Genomic DNA, 22,397 nt, shown 5'->3' with positions numbered 1-22,397 from the left:
AGTGGACTATAGTATGGTATAGTGAAGTGGACTATAGTGTATTATAGTATTCTACAGTATAGTGAAGTGGACTATAGTATGGTATAGTGAAGTGGAGTATAGTACAGTATATTATAGTATTCTATAGTACAGTGAAGTGGACTATAGTATGGTATAGTGAAGTGGACTATAGTGTATTATAGTATTCTACAGTATAGTGAAGTGGACTATAGTATGGTATAGTGAAGTGGAGTATAGTACAGTATATTATAGTATTCTATAGTACAGTGAAGTGGACTATAGTATGGTATAGTGTAGTGGACTATAGTGTATTATAGTATTCTACAGTATAGTGAAGTAGACTATAGTATGGTATAGTGAAGTGGACCATAGTGTATTATAGTATTCTACAGTATAGTGAAGTGGACTTAAGTATGGTATAGTGAAGTGGAGTATAGTATATTATAGTATTCTACAGTATAGTGAAGTGGACTATAGTATGGTATAGTGAAGTGGACTATAGTGTATTATAGTATTCTACAGTATAGTGAAGTGGACTATAGTATGGTATAGTGAAGAGGACTATAGTGTATTATAGTATTCTACAGTATAGTGAAGTGGAGTATAGTACAGTATATTTTAGTATTCTACAGTATAGTGAAATGGACTAAGGTATGGTATAGTGAAGTGGAGTATAGTACAGTATATTATAGTATTCTATAGTACAGTGAAGTGGACTATAGTATGGTATAGTGAAGTGGACTATAGTGTATTATAGTATTCTACAGTATAGTGAAGTGGACTATAGTATGGTATAGTGAAGAGGACTATAGTGTATTATAGTATTCTACAGTATAGTGAAGTGGACTATAGCATGGTATAGTGAAGTGGAGTATAGTACAGTATATTTTAGTATTCTACAGTATAGTGAAATGGACTAAGGTATGGTATAGTGAAGTGGACTATAGTGTATTATAGTATTCTACAGTATAGTGAAGTAGACTATAGTATGGTATAGTGAAGTGGACTATAGTGTATTATAGTATTCTACAGTATAGTGAAGTGGACTTAAGTATGGTATAGTGAAGTGGATTATAGTATATTATAGTATTCTACAATATAATGAAGTGGACTATACTATGGTATAGTGAAGTGGAGTATAGTACAGTATATTTTAGTATTCTACAGTATAGTGAAGTGGACTAAGGTATGGTATAGTGAAGTGGACTATAGTATGGTATAGTGAAGTGGAGTATAGTACAGTATATTATAGTATTCTATAGTACAGTGAAGTGGACTATAGTATGGTATAGTGAAGTGGACTATAGTGTATTATAGTATTCTACAGTATAGTGAAGTGGACTATAGTATGGTATAGTGAAGTGGACTATAGTGTATTATAGTATTCTACAGTATAGTGAAGTGGACTATAGTATGGTATAGTGAAGTGGAGTATAGTACAGTATATTTTAGTATTCTACAGTATAGTGAAGTGGACTAAGGTATGGTATAGTGAAGTGGACTATAGTGTATTATAGTATTCTACAGTATAGTGAAGTGGACTATAGTATGGTATAGTGAAGTGGACTATAGTGTATTATAGTATTCTACAGTATAGTGAAGTGGACTATAGTATGGTATAGTGAAGTGGACTATAGTGTATTATAGTATTCTACAGTATAGTGAAGTGGACTATAGTATGGTATAGTGAAGTGGAGTATAGTACAGTATATTTTAGTATTCTACAGTATAGTGAAGTGGACTAAGGTATGGTATAGTGAAGTGGACTATAGTATGGTATAGTGAAGTGGAGTATAGTATGGTATATTATAGTATTCTATAGTACAGTGAAGTGGACTATAGTATGATATAGTGAAGTGGACTATAGTGTATTATAGTATTCTACAGTATAGTGAAGTGGACTATATAGTGTATTATAGTATTCTACAGTATAGTGAAGTGGACTATAGAATAGTATAATACATTATATTATAGTATTCCACAGTATAGTGAAGTGGACTATAGTATGGTATAGTACAGTATATTATAGTATTCTATAGTACAGTGAAGTGGACTATAGTATGGTATAGTGAAGTGGACTATAGTGTATTAGAGTATTCTACAGTATAGTGAAGTGGACTATATAGTGTATTATAGTATTCTACAGTATAGTGAAGTGGACTATAGTATAGTACAATACATTATATTATAGTATTCCACAGTATAGTGAAGTGGACTAAAGTATGGTATAGTGAAGTGGAGTATAGTATACTACAGTATATTATAGCATTCTACAGTATAGTGAAGTGGACTATAGTATGGTATAGTGAAGTGGAGTATACATTTACATTTATGCATTTGGCAGATGCTTTTATCCAAAGCGACTTACAGTGCACTTATTACAGGGACAATACCCCTGGAGCAACCTGGAGTTAAGTGCCTTGCTCAAGGACACAATGGTGGTGGCTGTGGGTATTGAACCGACAACCTTCTGCTTAACAGTTTAGTGTTTTAGCCCACTACACCACCACCACTCCATACATATACTATTCAATATAGTATAGTACAGTATATTATAGTATTCTATAGTATAGTGAAGTGGACTATAGTATAGTATAGTATAATACAGTATATTATAGTATTCCACAGTATAGTGAAGTGGACTAAAGTATGGTATAGTGAAGTGGAGTATAGTATACTACAGTATATTATAGCATTCTACAGTATAGTGAAGTGGACTATAGTATGGTATAGTGAAGTGGAGTATAGTATAGTACAGTGTATTATAGTATTCTACAGTATAGTGAAGTGGACTATTGTATAGTATAGTATAATACAGTATATTATAGTATTCCACAGTATAGTGAAGTGGACTAAAGTATGGTATAGTAAAGTGGAGTATAGTATACTACAGTATATTATAGCATTCTACAGTATAGTGAAGTGGACTATAGTATGGTATAGTGAAGTGGAGTATAGTATAGTACAGTGTATTATAGTATTCTACAGTATAGTGAAGTGGACTATAGTATGGTATAGTATAGTACAGTTTATTATAGTACTCTACAGTATAGTGAAGTAGACTATTGTATGGTATAGTGAAGGAGTATAGTATTCTACAGTATAGTGAAGTGGACTATAGCATAGTAAAGTATGGAATGGTATTTTAGTGAAGTGGAGTTTAGTATTGTAAAATGTGTTACAGTATAGTTATAGTACATTATAATAAAGTGAAGTATAGCTGGAGTATAGCCTAGTACAGTATAGTATATCACAGTATAGTAGGGGGTGATTTAGGAAAGCAGAGTGTATTGTATGGTATGGTACCACAGATTAGTGTTGAATAGTAAAAGGTAGTATAGTGGTATGTTACAGTACAGTTAAGTAGAGCACTGTACGCTAGAGTATAGTTGAGTATAGTATGGTATTGTTTTAGCCTGATTTTAGCCACACCCAAAATTATGGGATCGAACTACTCACCATACGGCCATGATGAACAGGGATGCAGTCTCACTTCCTGCTTGTATTTTTCTTTGAGATGTTGGATCTGTTTGTTTTGTTACAGACATTTTGTAGGATAAATTTGTGAACAAAGTGCTCAAAAAGTCAGACAGCTTAGGTTTAATTCTAATATTATGGTTGAGCTTTTATTTTTTAAACTGAAACCACTTGATTTATTATTTTAACGATTTTTAATGGGTATGGAAAACAAGTTGTATGACCAAATACAGGTGATAGAAACAATTGTTATGACTTTAATTATTTATCACTACATTTTATTTATCATAACATTTTTGTGTTTGTAATTTTTTAAACAAAGCATTTTTTTTGTAAGATTATGCTAATTATTTTAGGGAAAATGACACAACCTTTCAAACAAAATGTCAAAATGTCACTACCAAAACAATGAAGTCACTACCGAAACCCTTTTATTTCATTAATAAAGGAAAATTTTGTTATTAACTAAAAGTTTATGATAATGATTGATTAAATATATATTTAGTTTCACGAATAATTAACTCTCAAATCAGCATCATGAAGTGTATATATTTTACAGAGAAAATCAGCATTTTTAGTAAACTTCTAAATTGAACTTTGAAATGTGTTAAAAGTGTAATTTCTTAATTATTTGGCTATAAAAATATTTTAGAAAAATTCTTAAAAATAATGTTTAGAGGGGGGATGGAAACAAATTCTTATTAGATACATATAATCCCATTTATTTTGGTGTATTTCTATGTTTCGGTAGTGACATATTTTGGGAAAAGAAAAAATTACAAAAAATTCTGAAAATATAATATGAAAAGTGACTGTACTTTTACAATATGGTACAATATATACATGGTCACAGTTTTGGGGGGAAATAAATGTTTCCACCTTTGGATTTGCACAAATTCTGTAAAATTGTCCATATATTATTGTGCTGTATGTTATTAGTATAGTGAAGTGGAATATGATATGGTATACTAAATATTATTCTCATTGTTTCAATAGCTCCATAAGGTATAAAACATAGGCTGCTTTAAGTTCCTCATGTCCTTCCACTGAACCACACTTTACAACTTAAAGAAATATTAGACACTCTCAAAAATCCATCTGGTATCTCCCAGCAGTACTGACATTTTTGTGGTTTAATTAGATATAAAGTGAGGGTACCATAGACCTTCCTTCATTATTATCTGGCCTTGCCTGTCATTACTTTCTGCCAGCCAGCAACTAATTGTGGTGATAAACCTGCTGGAATTACTCTCACGTTTTGACACTGAATCAGGAGCAGTCTGCTCTCTCTTATGTCACAATATTGGCTATCCAGAGTCCACTGTGATACATGTCTGCCCAGAGACAGAATAAAACCATAAAAATTTGGACATGAAATGTAATTTTGGCTGTGGAAAACTTTTGTTCAAGTGACAAATTAATGATTTTAAGTCTTTTACATGTGTCGATTTTTATGATGCGTATACATGATTGTAGATACTGTGGGGTCCAAAATTCCACCTGTGAAAATGCCTCTATTCTTATAATTTAATAAAAATGTAACAAATCATTACGAATTAGAATATAGCTGACATGCATTTCTTTGTATTTGTCCCTTTTGCTTTAAATGGCAACATACACTTGAGCTGAAAAGGACTTCAAAGGTTGATGAAAACCCTGATGATTCATGATATCCAGCATAATTTGAGAATGCTCCAAAGAGCATCATGTGTGCTTCAATGGAAGCAAAGAAATCTGACCTTTTATAAACAGTAGGGCTGCACGATAATGCATGGTAAAAATTATAATCATGATTATTTTGCTCAAAATTACAACCAAGATTATTATAATGTAATTTGAGAATAATTTTTACTACACAGATTTATTGTACTTTCATATTATCCCAAATCAAAAGAACATGGCATTACTGTATTTAAAAATAAGAAAATTAAAAATAAAAGTGAAACACAGAGGAACTTGTTATAGGGTCTCAGCTCACTTTTCGGGATCCATTCATCTTGAATATTATATTAATAATATTATATTATTGCAATATAATACCTTATTATTATTGCTATTATTATAATTAACAAGATTACTATATTTCTGTAATCATGTCTTAACTTTCACACAGCATTTCTATACTGTCTTAAGACTTTTTTACCCCACTGTATGCCAGGGCCAATATGCCTTACCCGAGATGGACAGTTCGAATGTGCCTCTGGATCCCAGCAGCTGTGCTCAAGACCTTCCCACAGTTCTTCCACAAGCACTTGAACATCACTTTCATGGAGTTCTGTGAGAGAAAAAGTTGCACAGTGAGAAAACTCATCCACATCAACTGGCAGACCTCTTCTCCCCTGCATTCAGCGTTTCACAAAGGTCTGATGGGAAGAAAAAAGCCCTGTAATCTCTCTTTCCTTCCATTAAGCAGTAACAGCTCAGGGACCAGCAAGACACCCATCCTCATGTCTCTCTTGCTCTAGTCAGAGTCTGGTAATTGGTCGGCATTGAGAGTGACACCTTGGTGAAGTCTTCAGAGCTCATGCTTTTTTTTTACACTATGTGCCAACACTACTTACAGAATTGTCATTTGAGAACAGTAGCATCCACGCCAAAACTTGCTCTCAAGCTGAAAGAGCAAGTGAGCATAAGCGAAAATTAAAGTCTTAATACTTCGATCGACATATACTTTTATACTCTGTGTCATAAGGTAGTTTGTTTACCATTGTCGAGACGCACATTTTATTTTCACAAGATGGCCATTGTATTTGTCTGGCAAACAAAAGAGCTCTTTCCTGTTTAATCAACTCGTCATGACCCTGGATGACAACAGAGCCCCCAATTCCTAGTGCTATAAACCAGCTACTAATTAATAACAGAACTCAAACTGGCTGGTTTCCTTGTGTTGAAATCAACTAGAAGGCAGTTGAAGGTCAAAGCAGCAAACTCTGCCATTTGTCTTCAGTTTGCAAGTATTCTTTAGAAGATGCTACCAGGAATGACACAGGAATATGATTGATTGATGGCTGAGGAGGCAGCTAATCATTTCATACCAATTTGGAACAAATTAATCTAATAAAGGATCGCACATGGCTGGAAATGAGACCGATGTACGTAGATAACTGCTTCTTTAACTATGCCTCTCGCTCTTCACTAACATCTATATCATTTCACGAATTCTAATTTCTGGATGTCCCTTACAAAAAAGTACCTTCACAGAACAAATACCAAGGTAGTACCATGGTATTTTTTTTTTTCTGAGGTCTTGTAAGTGGCACCTTGGAGCACCATGTAAATCCCATGGTGCATTAATCATTCAGTACAATGGTGTATATCAAAGTACCATTATATTAAAACATGATCCTATGACATAACCAAGGTACTATCATGGTTTTTAAACTTGGTACCATTGTAATATGTTGTAAAACCATGACACCTGAAATTGGTAATCATTCAGCACCACAGTATTTATCAAAGTACCATGGTTTAACCATCTGATACAATACCTGTACAAAGGTGGCTTTTAGACATAGTACCATGATAATATGATGTTGTTTTGAGATGAACCTTTGAGTACCATGGTACATGAAGATGTTAATCATTCAGTACCATGGAATATATCAAGAAATAAATACATGATATCTATAAGATTCCTTTAATAATCTGATCACTCATCACTGTGCCATGGTATCCAACAGTAGTTTTTGTAGGGGCTGTAAGTATAATAATAATATTATAATAATAAAGAATATAATAATATATTCATTTTTAGGGCTATGCATTTGAATAAATGTATAGTATTATTCTCCATAATAACTATAATATATATATATATATATATATATATATATATATATATATATATATATATATATATATATATATATATATATATATAGAAATGCATATTTATTACTTCCTTATCAAAAGCATGGATAATGACAGATATAACGTAAACAAAGCAATGACACATATTGGCACTTCTGTTCTCCTGGAGTCCTGAGAGAGTGACAATAATGAAGATAAGGAAGTCCTATTCATTCCCCAAAATGAGGGAAGAGTGACAGAATCTGTGAAGCACCTGACAACATAGCTGAAAAATAGGAAGATGAAGTAGATTGGTGCCTGTGAATAGCCTAGTTCATTGATAACTTGTCTTTGTATAGTCAAGTAAATGGTCTTTGTACACACCATCATCACTTCTAGAAAAGGCGCTTCCCAAATAAGCCACATATCAAAGAGGACAGTATGTTATTAAAAGTTAAGAAATATGTGTCACAAGAGTCCTTTAATAATCTGATATATTTCATTGATGATATGTGTCATAAAACATGGCAGTCTTACTTACAGTACTTTAAATTTAGGACCGAATTCTCACACTCACAAATATAAATATGCGTCCTACAACCCCTGCATTTTCAAGGCCTTTAAAAAACAGAAAATACTGTATTTAAAGGTTAATTTTCATGAAAACTGTAAACAAGGTGTCTCTGTGGCACTATGAAAATTCCTCTGTTTGTTTTGAGTGACCCGTCTCAAGAGACAATAACATTGACCAGACCAATGTCATGAGTTAGGGCGGGACTTTGATCAATGACAGATGGAGGATTTTTTTAGAAAGCCGTTTTGAAAACATTTTTATATTTTTTGTAATTAGAAATTAGAATTAGCGATTAGAAGACACGTACTGTCAGAGTATGTAATGTTTTTATGAAGGACGCACTTCTCGGCTGGTAAAACCTGATGTTCTTTATATGCATGCGAGTAGTATGAATAGATTCCAGACATACTTCATCCGGGGACATGGTATTAACAACAACCGTCAAAATAATCTTCTCTGATTTTGCACCATTTAAAAAAGGGACAACTTTCTTGGCAGACATAGCACTTAAGAGTTGAGAAGGACCATGATGTCTCCTCAGCTCACAAGGGATCATAAACTGTCCAGTCGATCCGCACTTCAGAATCTCGCCGGAAATAATAGGTCTTCTGGGTATTTCTCGCTTACTATTTTATCAGCACTGAGGATTCGGACATCCTACTCCATTTGGATACTGTTTTTGGCATTCTCTTTTTAATAGAAAAGTATGGATCTTCGGACGCAGCAAGTGTATGGGTCTTTGTCTCACTCAAAACTGCATTTGCATTTTATTTTCAGGATCACAAACCACAGCAAGGTGGCTGCAGATTTCCATGCAGCTCGTTGTAAATCTATTAACTTTCTCCATCCTCTCTACCTATGGTGTCATTTAAGTGAGTTATGCCTGATTAAATCTCCATAAGTGAAGGTGAGATGACAGCAGCTCACCTTGCGTTTGCGGGGGATGGGCTCATCGAATAGCAAGCTGTTCCCGTCATGCTCATCAATGTTGTCGTCCAGCGGGCCGTTGAGGCTGGGCATGCGGAAGGGTTTGAAGCTGTCAGCGGACAGGGGTGGTGACGGCGTCGAGGAGTTGGACTGGTCACTGGGCGCGCTCCAACTCCAGTACCCACTGCTGCTGTAGCTTGACGGGGTGAAGCCTCCATCCTTCCAAGACCCATTTAGACTTTCTGTATGGACAGAATGGTTCAAGGTAAGAAGACATTTATAGCAAGAATAATCATCAAGGAACTACATATACAGCTTTATAAAACAATAAACATTTTTAATTAAGTGTAATGAGGAGTAACAAATAGCGAGAGGAGTAACTCTCACTATGCAGTGGTGCTGTAACGTAACATAAATGCACCTTGAAGTTAAAATTCTAATTATATTACATAAAAGCCCAAAAAATATAGCCCATCCTCATCAAAGTCTTAAAGGGACCTTATCATGTAAAACAGGACTGTGACATCACAAAGAGGATCCCTTTTACAAATGACCACCCACGTTTACATATTAATACCTATTAAGTAACATGTCTGGGCATTGTTACTCACATTGTTTGCTAAGAGTTTGCCATTCATAGCAGAGCTAATTTATGTTAAAGTTTGAAAGGTAGCCTAGCAAACACAGGTTACCCATGTGACTCTACCCTCCCTAGCACCCAGGCCAATTTGGTTGCTTAGGGGACCTGGCTGGAGTCACTCAGCCCGCCCTGGGATTCGAACTCGTGAACTCCAGAAGTGGTAGTCAGCGTCTTTACTCACTGAGCTACCAGGCACCTGTTATATAAAAGCTTGAAGACAAGACAACAAAAATCTTTCATAACAGATGAACCTGTGCTGTTTCATGTGACAATGAAAACAGGAAACTGCTAAGTCAAAAGCTTGCTATCTCTGCAGTTCAAAGAAGACTTTAGTTGTGTTTTGAAGACACTTACCGCTAACCTTTACAGGAGGACTGCGCACCAATGGACTAGTGGACAGGCTGGTCAGCACCATGGCGGCTGTCACTTTGTCCATGTCCAATTCTTCCTCTGATTTCCTGTAAGATGAAGCAAGAAACATCACTTGATTTATTTATTCCATTTATATGGCTTTTCTAACACTCGAAGCACTTCACAAAGGGATAATACTTTTAACCACCATGAGTGGAGAGGAGACAGAGAGTGATATATCCAATCCATGTGTATATTAGGATGATAAGGAGGCCATGATAGATAAAGACCAGTAAGCAAAATTGGCCAGGACACCAGGGTTACACCCTGGACACAGTGCAACAGAATGCAACAGAAAGTGTTTCATGACACACAGTTGTTGCAGCAGTCAAAAATCTGCATGTCTGCATGTTTATGCAGAAATAACATTTAAAAAGAAAACAGTGCATACTAAAGCAAAAACGCATTTGGTGTGAATGGCCCCTTATTCTGTCTGAGAAACACCCTGGAATTTTCAATGATCCAAAGGATGGTGCTTTATTACAGTAGTGTTTCTGTGACTATACTGGAAGTTTAGGACACACATAGTCCAAAGGATGATCGCGAAGCAACCAGCTGTTTTTCATAATCCAGTCCATACAAATTACAGCGAGTTGCTCCGAGGTTCAGTGGCAGCTGCTTATGTTCATTGTTGTGGGATCTCTATAGCCACATTGCACAGCGTTCATGTGATGGACAGACTCGGAACATCTGCCCTGACAAATGACTCTAATCACTCATACAAGCACAGTGTAACGGCATGTTTCTTTATGATAGTGATAATAATAATGACCAGCCTATCTCATGGCTTTACATGTTCACATTTACTCAATTTTGTGTGGATTTAAACCTGTATGACTTTCTTCCTTCTTTGGAACAATAGCAGAATGTTTGGGACTGAAAGCCTTGGTCACCATTCACTTTTATTGTATGGAAAAAAAATGCAATGAAAAGTGGATGGTGACTGAGGATAAAAATCTCCTTTTTGGTTCCAAAGAAAAAAGAAAGTCATAAAGGTTTGAAACAACATGAGAGTGAGTAAATGGGTGAACTATCCTTTTAAATTAAAATTGTATTTACACTTTCGCATACTGTTTGCTACCACAAATAAAATTCAACTCTAATTAGGAAATCAATAAGAATTGAAAAGGCATTCTCAAATCAATGCTGAATGGCACGCAAGCCTTGAACGAAATATGTGTCACTGTTTTTATCCAGAGAAGGGCATTGTAAAATCTCGAACTGGCATTGTCTTTCCTGTGATCGAAGGATAGAGAATGAATGTGTTGATGTGCAGAAGGTGTAATAAATCTTCTCACCTGTCAGCTCAGAGAAGCACATTCTCTCTTGGGAAAACCTGAGCTGCCCTGCCAAAGCACAGCATGAATTCTCATAAGCAAGAAAGTGAGAGAGACCCCTGACTGACAGAGTGGACTGGGTATCCATTAGAGAAATCCTAATTTATGTTTCTTGTGTTGTGAGAATGATGTCATTACGGCTTTTGGATAAATCACGCCAGGCAACCGTTGTCTTCCGATGTCACTTATCCCAGGATCCCACTATTACAGCCACTTCCTGGTCACCTTGGGAAAGCAAGATGAGTGTGATGGAGCTTCAAATAATGCCACGCTGGTGCTCCCGGACAGCAGTTAATCAGGAGCTTTAATATCGCTTATCCAATGAAATATTGTAAATTAAAAAAAACACATTAGAACCTATGTAATTACCATGTGATATATTGCTACTTTCAAACAAAAAGAAGGGAACTCGGGAGTCCCAAATGACACAAGTCATTAGTGTCCTTATCAAGCCACAGAAGTTAATGCAGCCCCACGTTTATTAATGGTAATTAAATGAGAAGGCGAATGATATATCCGGCTGGGCATCCACACTGTTGCCATCATCCAGCCAACTTGACTAATTCCCTGCTTCCAAGCACAAACACTCTGCATGAGGGCTGCTTCAACAAGCACTATTGCAGCAAGTTTGGGCACATCTCAGAATTTAAGAATTTTCTCCCTTTCAATTAATAAGTTGGAAGTTGAATTGGAATGCCAAAGCCCACAAGCTGGAATTTGGAATGGCATGAAGAGGAATTTATAGAATCACATTAACATGTTGGGAGCCACATGTTGGTTAGCTCCATTTTTAAGACTTTGGGGTAAATAAGAGCATCAGTAACACTTTAGAATAAGGTTGTTTTTGTTAACATTGGTAAATACATTAGTTAACATTAACACTGAACAACACTTTTACAGCACTTATTAATGTTGTTTAATGTTAATTTTAACATATAGTAATACATTTTTATATTTAAAAGTTGTATACATTAATATTAGTTAATACGAATATAATTAATACATTATGAACTTGAACGAATAATAAACCATGATATTTTATTACATTAATATTAACCAAGATCAATAAATATTGTTATTTGTTAGTTCAAGTCATTTACTAATGTTAACAAATTTAACCTTATTGTAAAGTGTTACAGATACATTATGGCTTCTATTCCCACAGTCACTTTAAACTCTGGAATTTCTTCAGCCATGAAGCTATGGGAGTCTCAAACAGAAAAGAACAGACAGATGCTGTGCTTAAAACTAAAGACAGTACAGTCCTTCATTTGTCATTGGCTTACTCTCATCTCCAATCACTGGGAACCCATCTTCGGTTTTCTCATTGTGTCCCGAAATGAGAGAGGGACAATATAAACATATGCTCTTTTCTGCTTATTTCCAATCATGGGGTATAAATTAATGAACCTGTGGTAAAAAATAAGCCTGGTTATGAATTACCTAGGTCTAAGGGTCTATTAATGCTCTTTATTCTTTCCCATGGCCACCCTCATTTACAGGAGGCTAACAGTAACTGGGGTTTTTGTCATGGGGTAAATGGGTGAGATGGCCATCAGCCAGGAGGGGGAGGCAGTCAGCCAACATCTGTTGCGATTCAGTGGACAGATGTGCCAACTTTTTGTAGCTGTCCAAACTTGCAAGACAAACGAGTGAGTGGGTGGCTAGAGAAAGGCTATCCCACAGCACAGGCATCAGTACCTTTCGCAGACATCTGGACCTTTGTCTTTAATGAGTCCATTGAGGGGGCCCTGCACCCACACTGGCAGGGAACTGCAAAGATGTTTCCAGTTTCAAACATAAATGTGGTTTAGGGGGATATAATAACAAACTGATTGCATTACAGTCATTTTCCCAAGCCAATGTCTGTCTTCTTCATTTAATCACCGTGGGTCTATTCAACCTTGTTACTATTTGTGTCCATACTCACCCTAATGTATTATTAATGTTGCTTAAAAACCTGTATGATTTTCTTACATGGACCTCAAAGGAAATTTTTATAAGTCTTCACAGGGTTTAATTACTATTTAATGAAAGTGAATAGTGATTCTGGTCTGTCAAGCATGCTTGAAAAATGACAAAGTACCACAGTGAAATCAATCGATACAACTAATGTATTATAGTCTTCTAAAGCCATTCGAACATTTTGTGCAATGAACAGAAAATATTAGTTGTTATTCAACATCAAATTATATCATTAATATAGAACTGAAATCAAATATGGCATATATGTCTTTCAATTTCATATCTCAATATCTAATATGAAATCTCATTGGTTTGATGTTTTTGACAAAGCCGCCCTATTAGATTTTAGTGCTTCATTAATGGCTTGACTTGATTTGAGAGAGCATAATGACTTAAATTTCATTCTTTTCATCACACAAAGTGGTTTTATCAATACATTTTACTGTGGTTTTGTCCTTTTTTTTTTTAGCTTGACAGACTAATTTTTATTATTTGGCAAATAAACCATGTGAAGACTTTTAAAGTGTCACCTTTTGTGTTCCACGGAATATAAAGTCATACCTGTTTGGAGTCAATTATGACAGTATTTTCATTCTTGGGTTAACTAAAAATAGCCAATTAAACAATGTTTTTCTCAATGCTAACCTAAAGAAATCTTTTTTTACCCAAGTTGTGACTGAATCGAATATTATTAAATAAAAAGATAAATGAATGTAAAGGAAACACGTCTTTCTATTGGATTGTTTGCACTCAAAAACAAACATTAAGCTTGAATAGTGTATCTACAGTATGCAATGAATCATATGAGCCAGTTCCTTTAATAAAGCGCTCTAAAAGAGTTATTGGTTTGAATCATTCAGATGAATGCTTCAAAGAATGAACTCACTGAAACTGTTACTGAACTGCAATCATTACTTTCAATCTCAAATAATGTCCGACTCAAAATGAAGCAAGAAATGTTTTGTGTACTAAAGGTTTGTAAATCTAAAATTAGCATAATTTCGGATTGGTTGCTCATAAAACAACATGCAATTTAAAAACAAATATCTACATTTAAATGTATATTTAAAATATGGTGGTGGCATAGTGGCTAAAGCACAGGGCTGTTAATCAGAAGGTCGTTGGTTCGAACCCCACGGCCACCACCATTGTTCCGGGGGGATTGTCCCTGTAATAAATGCACTGTAAGTCGCTTTGGATAAAAGCGTCTGCCAAATGCATAAATGTGTAAATGTGTAAATCGCACTCCATTCACATATCAGTGAGAGCATTTCAGCATCAGTAAACACTGATAACTATAAAATAATAGAGCGGTTAAAGGAGTGCATGGGGAATTCCCCAAAAAACCAGAGTGCACAGCTCCTCCCCTGCAGCCCTCCCTTCCCCGTTCTCTTTGTTTTGAGCGTGGAGTGAGAGCAGAGAGCAGGAGGCAGAGGAGAGATGCCTTTGAAGTTGGACTGAGCCATGCCGCCCATCGTTTATTACAGTCACTAGTGTATGATGCTAATTTCCGTCGAAATAATGGGCAATAAATCAGACACATCAAGCCTCTCGCCATGAGCTCCTGTGTACTGTTATCACGAGCAACGCTGCAACTGCCAGCGATATAAAAATCTGCATACGACATGGGACAAATATGCATTAAAGACATTAAGACTTTAGAAATGTTAACCTGCTGTAAACATGTAGCATTGTGACTGCGATCTTTGACTGTCAGATGCGACCATGGACAGGGCTATGGCGTTTATCTACGGCATTGTACAGATCGAATCAATGTCACATACCATAAAAATTAAATAGCGGCAGCAAATATGGGTTGTTTTCTTTCAATTTCCTGTGCAATATCTTTACAGTGTGCTTTATATATTCTTTCAGGAAGTGCACATATGTGAAAATATGAGGTGTGGTAACAGGAACCAGAGCCAAGTGCAGTAATTGTAGAGAAGCAAAGTATTTCCTCACACCAGAATAAATAGGTCACGAATTGGCCCGTACGTATATCCAATGACAGTACACTTGGTTTACACTATAGGTAGTGGAAGTTACTGATAAGTATTTGTGCTCTTGAAGTGACGCATAGTCAAACTAAATCAAGAACCCTTCATAGTAATCAATATTATGCCACCAATTCTGTCGTTTGAGCTTAACTTGTATTGAACCAGATTATTAATTTAAGCATAAACAGATCAACGCAGGTAGATTTTTGCCCATTACTCCAGTTTCATGTTGCATGTAAACACCTTTACCATCATGAAGTGTTGTGCACATGTCCATTTATGTTTTACATCAAAAGCAGAAAATAACCCAATGATTTCAAGTCTCAGGTAAACACGATTTTTATGCCATGTCAGTTTTTTGAATAAGCTGATTTTTAGTAGTTATCAGCATATTGGTGTGCATGCCAATACATTATTGCTGTGTAGGCCTTTTACGATTATTAAATAATCGTCTGACTGCAGTTATTTGCTCTAACCACATTTATTTGAGATCTAATCACATTTGAATGCAAATACAGTATATAAATGCCATGAATGGCACGTTTGCGTGTCATTCAGTTGAACTCCGAGAGTCACTGAGCTGCAACCAGAGCAGATCCTGTCCGGAAGAGCATGTGAAGCGCTTCTCAAGCACTCTGATACGCACGCCATCAGTGGAGTCTCCCGCCAAACTTTCAAAATATAAACAAACGAAGATAATGAACACAAAGCGCTCTGGTTTCAATTTAATTTAACAATTGAGTAATGGCAAATGTTTCTGGTCAAAACAGGTTCATTCACCCATTGCTAAAGACACGGAGTGAAACAGAGGAAGAGGCACACACAGATTTTATTCACAAAAAATTATGAAATCTCAAAGGTTTTACTTCATAAGAAATAAGGACAAGTGGGTTTAATCAATGAAAATTAAAATGCTGTGTGAAAGTGAAGAAACTAGGACAGAAATACTTTACAATTGCTTAATATAATACAAAATATTTTTTATTACATTTTGTAATAAAACAATTAAATATAATTGTTTTAATGAGTTCCAAAAACAACAGTGTAAATATAAAATTGCCCAAAACTAAAGTTGACCAAAAAGAGAGACATATTGTAAGTATTTATAAATATTATTATATGTTATTCATATAGTTTTAAAGCCTAAAAAGGAAATCAAATAGCCCTATTTTATTATTTGATGTATATATTTTAAGTTAAATATATACACGCACCTAAAGATATATGACAATTTATATGACAATTAATCGTGAAAGCCCTAAAAGAGACAATTAATCGTCATAATAGCAATTATTTGTTTGAAAATTAATTGTCAGCAAAATGTCATAATAGTGACAGCTCTATTGCTGCAATTGTTATTTTTTTTCTGCGGCAGGGACAAACAACGTTATTACCAATTTTTCGAAATTACTAAAAGTTGAACCACTAGCCCAAACCAAAACCTAACTATAAAGTCTAATCCTTTACACAAACTCTAAACCTAACCATGATTTTAATAGGAAAATAACTTGAATGGAAACATCACGGTTTGGAACAAGACGAGGGAAGCATCTTACAAGTTATGTTATAAATATGTAATGAGTAACCATCTTTGTTCACAGACATTTCCTTTCTTGAAATAAAGAGTTGAATAAGAGGATTTGGTGCCTGTATTGTTTCAATTTGAAACTATGTTTGTTGATTTGGTTGGTTGTTTTAAATGTCTTTCCTTTTCGTACGAGCCAAGTCATATGGTATCTTACAAGTTTGCCATCTCCTACAAATTATTACTAGTTGTCATGAGACTATGTTGGCCAGACAGACCCTTCCTGTGTAAGTGGGCGGTTCTTGATCAGAACAAGCTGTCTTTATGCCGATATATTTAAAAGTTTGTCTCTGTGACACTAAAATCCATATACAAATTTTCAAGAAAATCTAGACTCCAGAAAAGAATCTATTTTTTAAAAATGTAATTAAATATCATATACAGTATATGACGTACTGTTTTTAAATAAAGTAAGTAGTCTTATTTAATACAAGTAAAAAAGTTGCCTATAAAAGTTACTTGTGTCTGATGTTCGTAGATAGGAGACATGGCAGAGGGAGAGCAGCAGCCGATGCTTAAAAATGTACCTAACTTCATGAAAGCAGATATTTGGGAACATTTTGTTTTTTTTACCAAGATAAGTAGAAAAATTAGCTTGATAATAAATATGCTTTCACCCAACAAAATGCAGCTATTTTATAATCGAATTGTTACCCTCTGAATCGAATCGTGAGGCAAGTGAATATTCACACCTCTAGTACTAAATTCTCTACCACCCAACTCCATGATCTGGTATCCTCTCTCTTAGAGCTAAACAATTAATCAAAATAAAATAGAAATGATGATATAACCCAGTGCCACAAACCACGAGGGCTGTGATTTAATTAAATAAATAAATATAGTCTGAACGTGCTACCCGCTGTGCTGCACTTATGTGCGCAGATGTTTTGTCTGTATTGTGTAGTGCTTTCTTAATTGCATATAAACGGGATCAATGTATTACACATTGGTTTCAGAGCGGTTCTCTTGATTTCTTTCCCTCACTTTTGTAGGCATATTACAAAGCTCTCTATAAGAAAAGTTATTAGCCTCAGGAACCTCTGAGGTACACACATATTATCGCTTTCTAAATTTATTAAAGTAAAGATTAATCCATTCATTATCTAATACTTTGTATACCGTTGACCCAGAGGTCATAAACACGTGCAATTTCACCCCCCATCCATCCATCCATCCGTTCCCATCTACTTGGCCCACCCCGTAACCCAGAGATGTTTTACTCATGATACGCCAAATGTGTGGGCTGCGCCTAGGCTCAGGGGCCCGACAGGGGTACTGTCGGTCGGCACAGGGAGACTTCAGGCGGTCCAAAAATTACAGTGGTTGGCACCAGGCCAAAAGTCAGCCTCCCTTACCTCACACACTCACGGCCCAGCTCCCTGTGGTATGAATAAACTTTGTGCCTGTAAGGCCTGGACCACAGCCAGAAGCCAAAGCCGGAGTCAAACAATGATTTCCCTTAATACTGGATACCCTTGTTTACGAACTAATCTGCAAACAGACAAATTACAGCACAGCGTTTCGGCTACAATGGCCACTACTCTTCCATTTATATCTTCCCCTGCCCCCAAACCACATTGTTTTATGTTGAGCTTTTACAGTTCCCTGTTTGTTCCTCAATGTGAACAGAGTAAACACATTCACAAAAAGGGAGATTTCCAGATTCCTGTTAAGCACAGGCAGTGTAAGAGCTGTGGTATTTACAGCCAACACTGAACTCAGTATACAGCTAAATTCCACCAGCATTTGTGAAGAGAAAAAGAAAACAAGGCTTTATCAGGCTCCGCCACACACTGCCACGGCAAAAGAGCCAACACATAAATGCATGAAAGAATAGGAGGAAAATTCATTCCACAAGGTAAAGTAAATATGACAAGTATGCTCATTAAAACAAGCTCCTAGCAAACATGTAAAAGAAAAATGCGGGAGAGAATGTCAGTTGCAGGTGATAGCATTGGGGAAGAACAAATTAGCACCACTACTAACTTAAAAGGTATGGTTTACCCTAAAATGAAAATTCAGTCATCATTTACTCATTTACATCCATAGATTGTTCTGTCAACTTCTGTCAAGTGAAAAGCTACTGATTCTATCATTCAAACATCTCCTTTTGTTTTCCACAGATAAAAAGAATGCCATACAAACACACTCTCATGTGTAGCGTACTTGAGATGTCCTATTCATTTTGAAGAACCGGTTTGGATGGATAGTTTATGTAAATCAAGTGGTTCAAAAGAATGGCTCATTGATTTATTTGGGTATTTAATGTCTTTTTTTTTTTGTAAATGTTTCTGTTCACCATGTTGTAAATTCAGATATGGAAATTGGAGTGTTTTTCCTAGCTTTTTTTGCTGTATTCAGTGTGAATGTATCTGTTTGCTTTAATGTGTTAAGATCCTTATTGATTTGTACCAGATAAATACTGATATGATTACAAAACAATTTGGCCAATATCATCTAGAGGTAGACCGATATATCAGTTTTACCAATTAATTGGTGCCAATAGTTGCATTTTGGAGTGATTCGTTTTCAGCAAAAATATATACCGATAGTTTTTATTTTATTGTATTATTTCTCCGTGTTCCTTTGTGGCCACCACTGGAGGAGTCTACAGTTAGGATGGCTTAGTTCTACAGCAAGGATCGGGAATCTGTGGCTCTTTGTTAAAAATCAAGTTTCTCGCTTTCTGTCTCACCATTCACGAACACATGACAGTTTAAAACTTTCTGGAGATAATTTTCTAGCAGGAAGTGTGGGTGCAATTGCAAAGCTTGAAGTCATAGACACTGTTTTGATTTCCTTTCTCCCGAATTTGTCATACAGCCTACTCCTGGTGAACAAGGTTTGAAATTAACACCCACCAAATGCAGATTTTTCATGTGCAGTGGCAGGTCATTTTGCTGATCTTTAAGACTTCTCAGAATGATATATGACAAGAAATTAAACTAAGACGCATGTTTGACGAAACATGTGTAATTATATTTTGAAGAACTGACGAAAGAAAAGCTGCCAATGCACATCTGATTTGATACGTGTGCGCAGTGAGATCTGCTGTTTACGAGTGCAAACATTTGCCAATTACTTTTGATCTTCGTGTTTAAGAGCATTTTCTATGAGCAATTTTTACAAATGTTTGTTAATTTTTATGTGTGCCACCCGCAAATTGCGACGAGGCTCTATCCAGTTCTTGAGCTCCTTGCCCAAATTCAGGCATGTCACACACAGGTAATTTTGCTCATTTACCCACAACAGGTGGTTGACGTCTCGGAGTGAAACATGATGTTAGACACAAGACACATGGTTAAAGAAACTTTATTATATTTTATTATATAAAAACAGAGCCATCACTGCTCCTGTTTGATTCACTGTTTCTCAAAGTGCAATATGAATTTAGAAATATCTTTTACATTTTTCTCAGCAGGGGGGTTGACGATATAATCGGATAAAGACATTTTTTAAGGCAATTATCAATAAAATATTTTTTACATATTGTCCAGCCCAAAAGGGAAGTGAACTTTTTCATGAACAGTTGTTACATTTTATGGAGACCCGCACAAACATGTTTACTCACTTCCATATTGCAACATGGCTAAGGGCATATATTTTATTGTTATACAATAACATTTTATTAAATTATTAAATTTTGCTATGGCTCTTTCGAAAAAAATGCATCAACCAAAAATTACCAAAATTGGCTCCTTAGTGAAAAAAGGTTCCTGAACCCTGTTCTACAGTATAGTTGTGAATAATATCAAACCTTATTTCTTAATAAACCTCACCTGATGAAATATATATACACAAAACCCTTCATCTTGTGAATATATAGGCTATAAAAGCTTAATTTATTTACATATAGAGCATTGTAACAGAGCCAAGACTCTATCATTTCAAAATAAGAGTCCATAATATATTCTGGGCTTGTTTATGTTTAAAAGTCCCATGTTACACACCAAATCTTCATTTATTTTTCTGTCATTATTGAGATTTTTACTTTGGTTGCACAATAAACTGCGTTTGGAATTGTATTCATTTTGGAGTCTTGTAGCCTGTATGTCAGTGCAGATTTTCTTTAAATATCGATTTTTAAAAATCCATCAGCCGATTAATCGGTTATCTGCCTTTTTCACTACCTTAGTTCTCCGTATCTGCAAAATTCTTTATCAGTCGACCACTAATATCATCACTGAAAAGATATTTCCCCTTTAAATAGCTACAATGTAGTTAGTTAATCTTTGTTACTAACTTCTAGTTTAGCTTACTACTTTTTTAAATTTGTTATTTAACTTTTATTAGTAGTTTGCAGTTTAGGAAGCAACAGTTTCAAAGAAGCTTACCCAACATTGCAGGTGAGTGTCTGTTCTGAAGGCGTGTATATTAACCTAAATATTTCCCACATCAAACACCATCAAAACATAAAATCTGGTCATGTGTGTATCTATAAGACCTGGCACTTGTGCCCTACTTTTCAGTATACGCGCTACAGTATAGTTCATGTAAAGATATGACCCACAAAACGTACTGACGAAAGATCAGCCTCAGACTTGGCATCACCTCCCCCAGCTGAGAGGCATAGATGGAGTGCTATGAATGAGTACCTGAGCTGCATTCACAAAGCCAGCGCTGGGGTGTTTAAGAGCCGCACCATGCTACATGCCTAGCAACTGCTTTGACAGACTCAGGGAGAATGGATGTTTCTGTCTGACCTAATGAGCCATGGGAATACCAAGCTTGTTTCGGCTGTAAGCAATTCATTTGGCCACCCCTTTATTTCAGGAAAAGAAATAAAGAAAAAGCATCAGTGAAAGAGAGACAACACACATGAAAAACGCTAGCAGCTGAGCAAGTCATTATAAAGTCTACAGTGGCAACAATGGCTTGGTCCTGTTCTATTCCCTGAATACTGAACATTGCCCAAGTGTGCTTGATGGCTATCCACCAAGTTACAATCCACCATTCTATTCCTGCCTTCAAGTCATGTCAAAATTAACATATTTATGAGATGAACGCCATCACAATGTTTTATTTACCAGTAGGAAACTCTGGATTTTCTTTAAGCAAAGCCTTTCCGAGTCTATTAAAATATAATGGTGGAAGCCAATTTGTATGGATCATGATAAGTCATAATAATTGTGAAAGTTAAGCGTACATTAAGTTGTATGCATTTTTTTGTACTATTGTTAAAAAATAGTGACAATGTTTGCCAGAACACACTACTCATTTAGCCTCTTTAAGAGGCAATACAGCCCCACAAAATTTCCAGTCATTCTCTGTGGCAGCACAAGAATGATAAAATACCTTGTTCTTGTGTTCCGTCGTTGGACGGCAAATTCAAGTAACCATACCATCGCATTTCAACGAATGCATTGTGATAGTTGTACAAAATAACATTAATCTTTAGCAACGCTATCAAAGTGAATAGCAGGGACAACAACGCTGCTACAATATGGGCCGCCATCTTGATTTTTTTGGGTTGAATTCATCACATGACTGCATCACAACTCATCGTTTTCAGATATCTCCGTTTACCTGTCCACACTACATAGCAAAATGGCTTTTTTTTTTATCCACTTGTGAGAGCATTTTCGAAAAGTTCAATTTTCACTGCCAAAAATGCCAACTCATGTGGACGGAAAGGCAAAACATACAGAAAAAAAAAAAAGCGTTTTCAAACTAAAACTCATTAGCCAAATTAATT

At 35.6% G+C, this 22,397-nt stretch overlaps 1 protein-coding gene across 1 annotated transcript in view; it reads right to left on the bottom strand.

Moving 5' to 3' along the window:
* The window catches only part of LOC127620123 (zinc finger protein 704), a 67,132-nt gene that overhangs the window by 15,060 nt on the left and 29,675 nt on the right, over positions 1-22,397 (bottom strand). Inside the window, exons 3-5 of the mRNA XM_052093227.1 lie at positions 9,762-9,865; positions 8,768-9,009; positions 5,652-5,752 (exon numbers count right to left, since the gene is read on the bottom strand). Of these exons, the coding sequence (XP_051949187.1) occupies positions 5,652-5,752; positions 8,768-9,009; positions 9,762-9,865 (447 nt within the window). The remainder of the gene's footprint in view (positions 1-5,651; positions 5,753-8,767; positions 9,010-9,761; positions 9,866-22,397) is intronic.

This window comes from Xyrauchen texanus, chromosome 26 (assembly GCF_025860055.1).
Source record: "Xyrauchen texanus isolate HMW12.3.18 chromosome 26, RBS_HiC_50CHRs, whole genome shotgun sequence".
Lineage (NCBI taxonomy): Eukaryota > Metazoa > Chordata > Actinopteri > Cypriniformes > Catostomidae > Xyrauchen > Xyrauchen texanus.
This window is presented reverse-complemented; position numbering and strand designations above follow the sequence as displayed.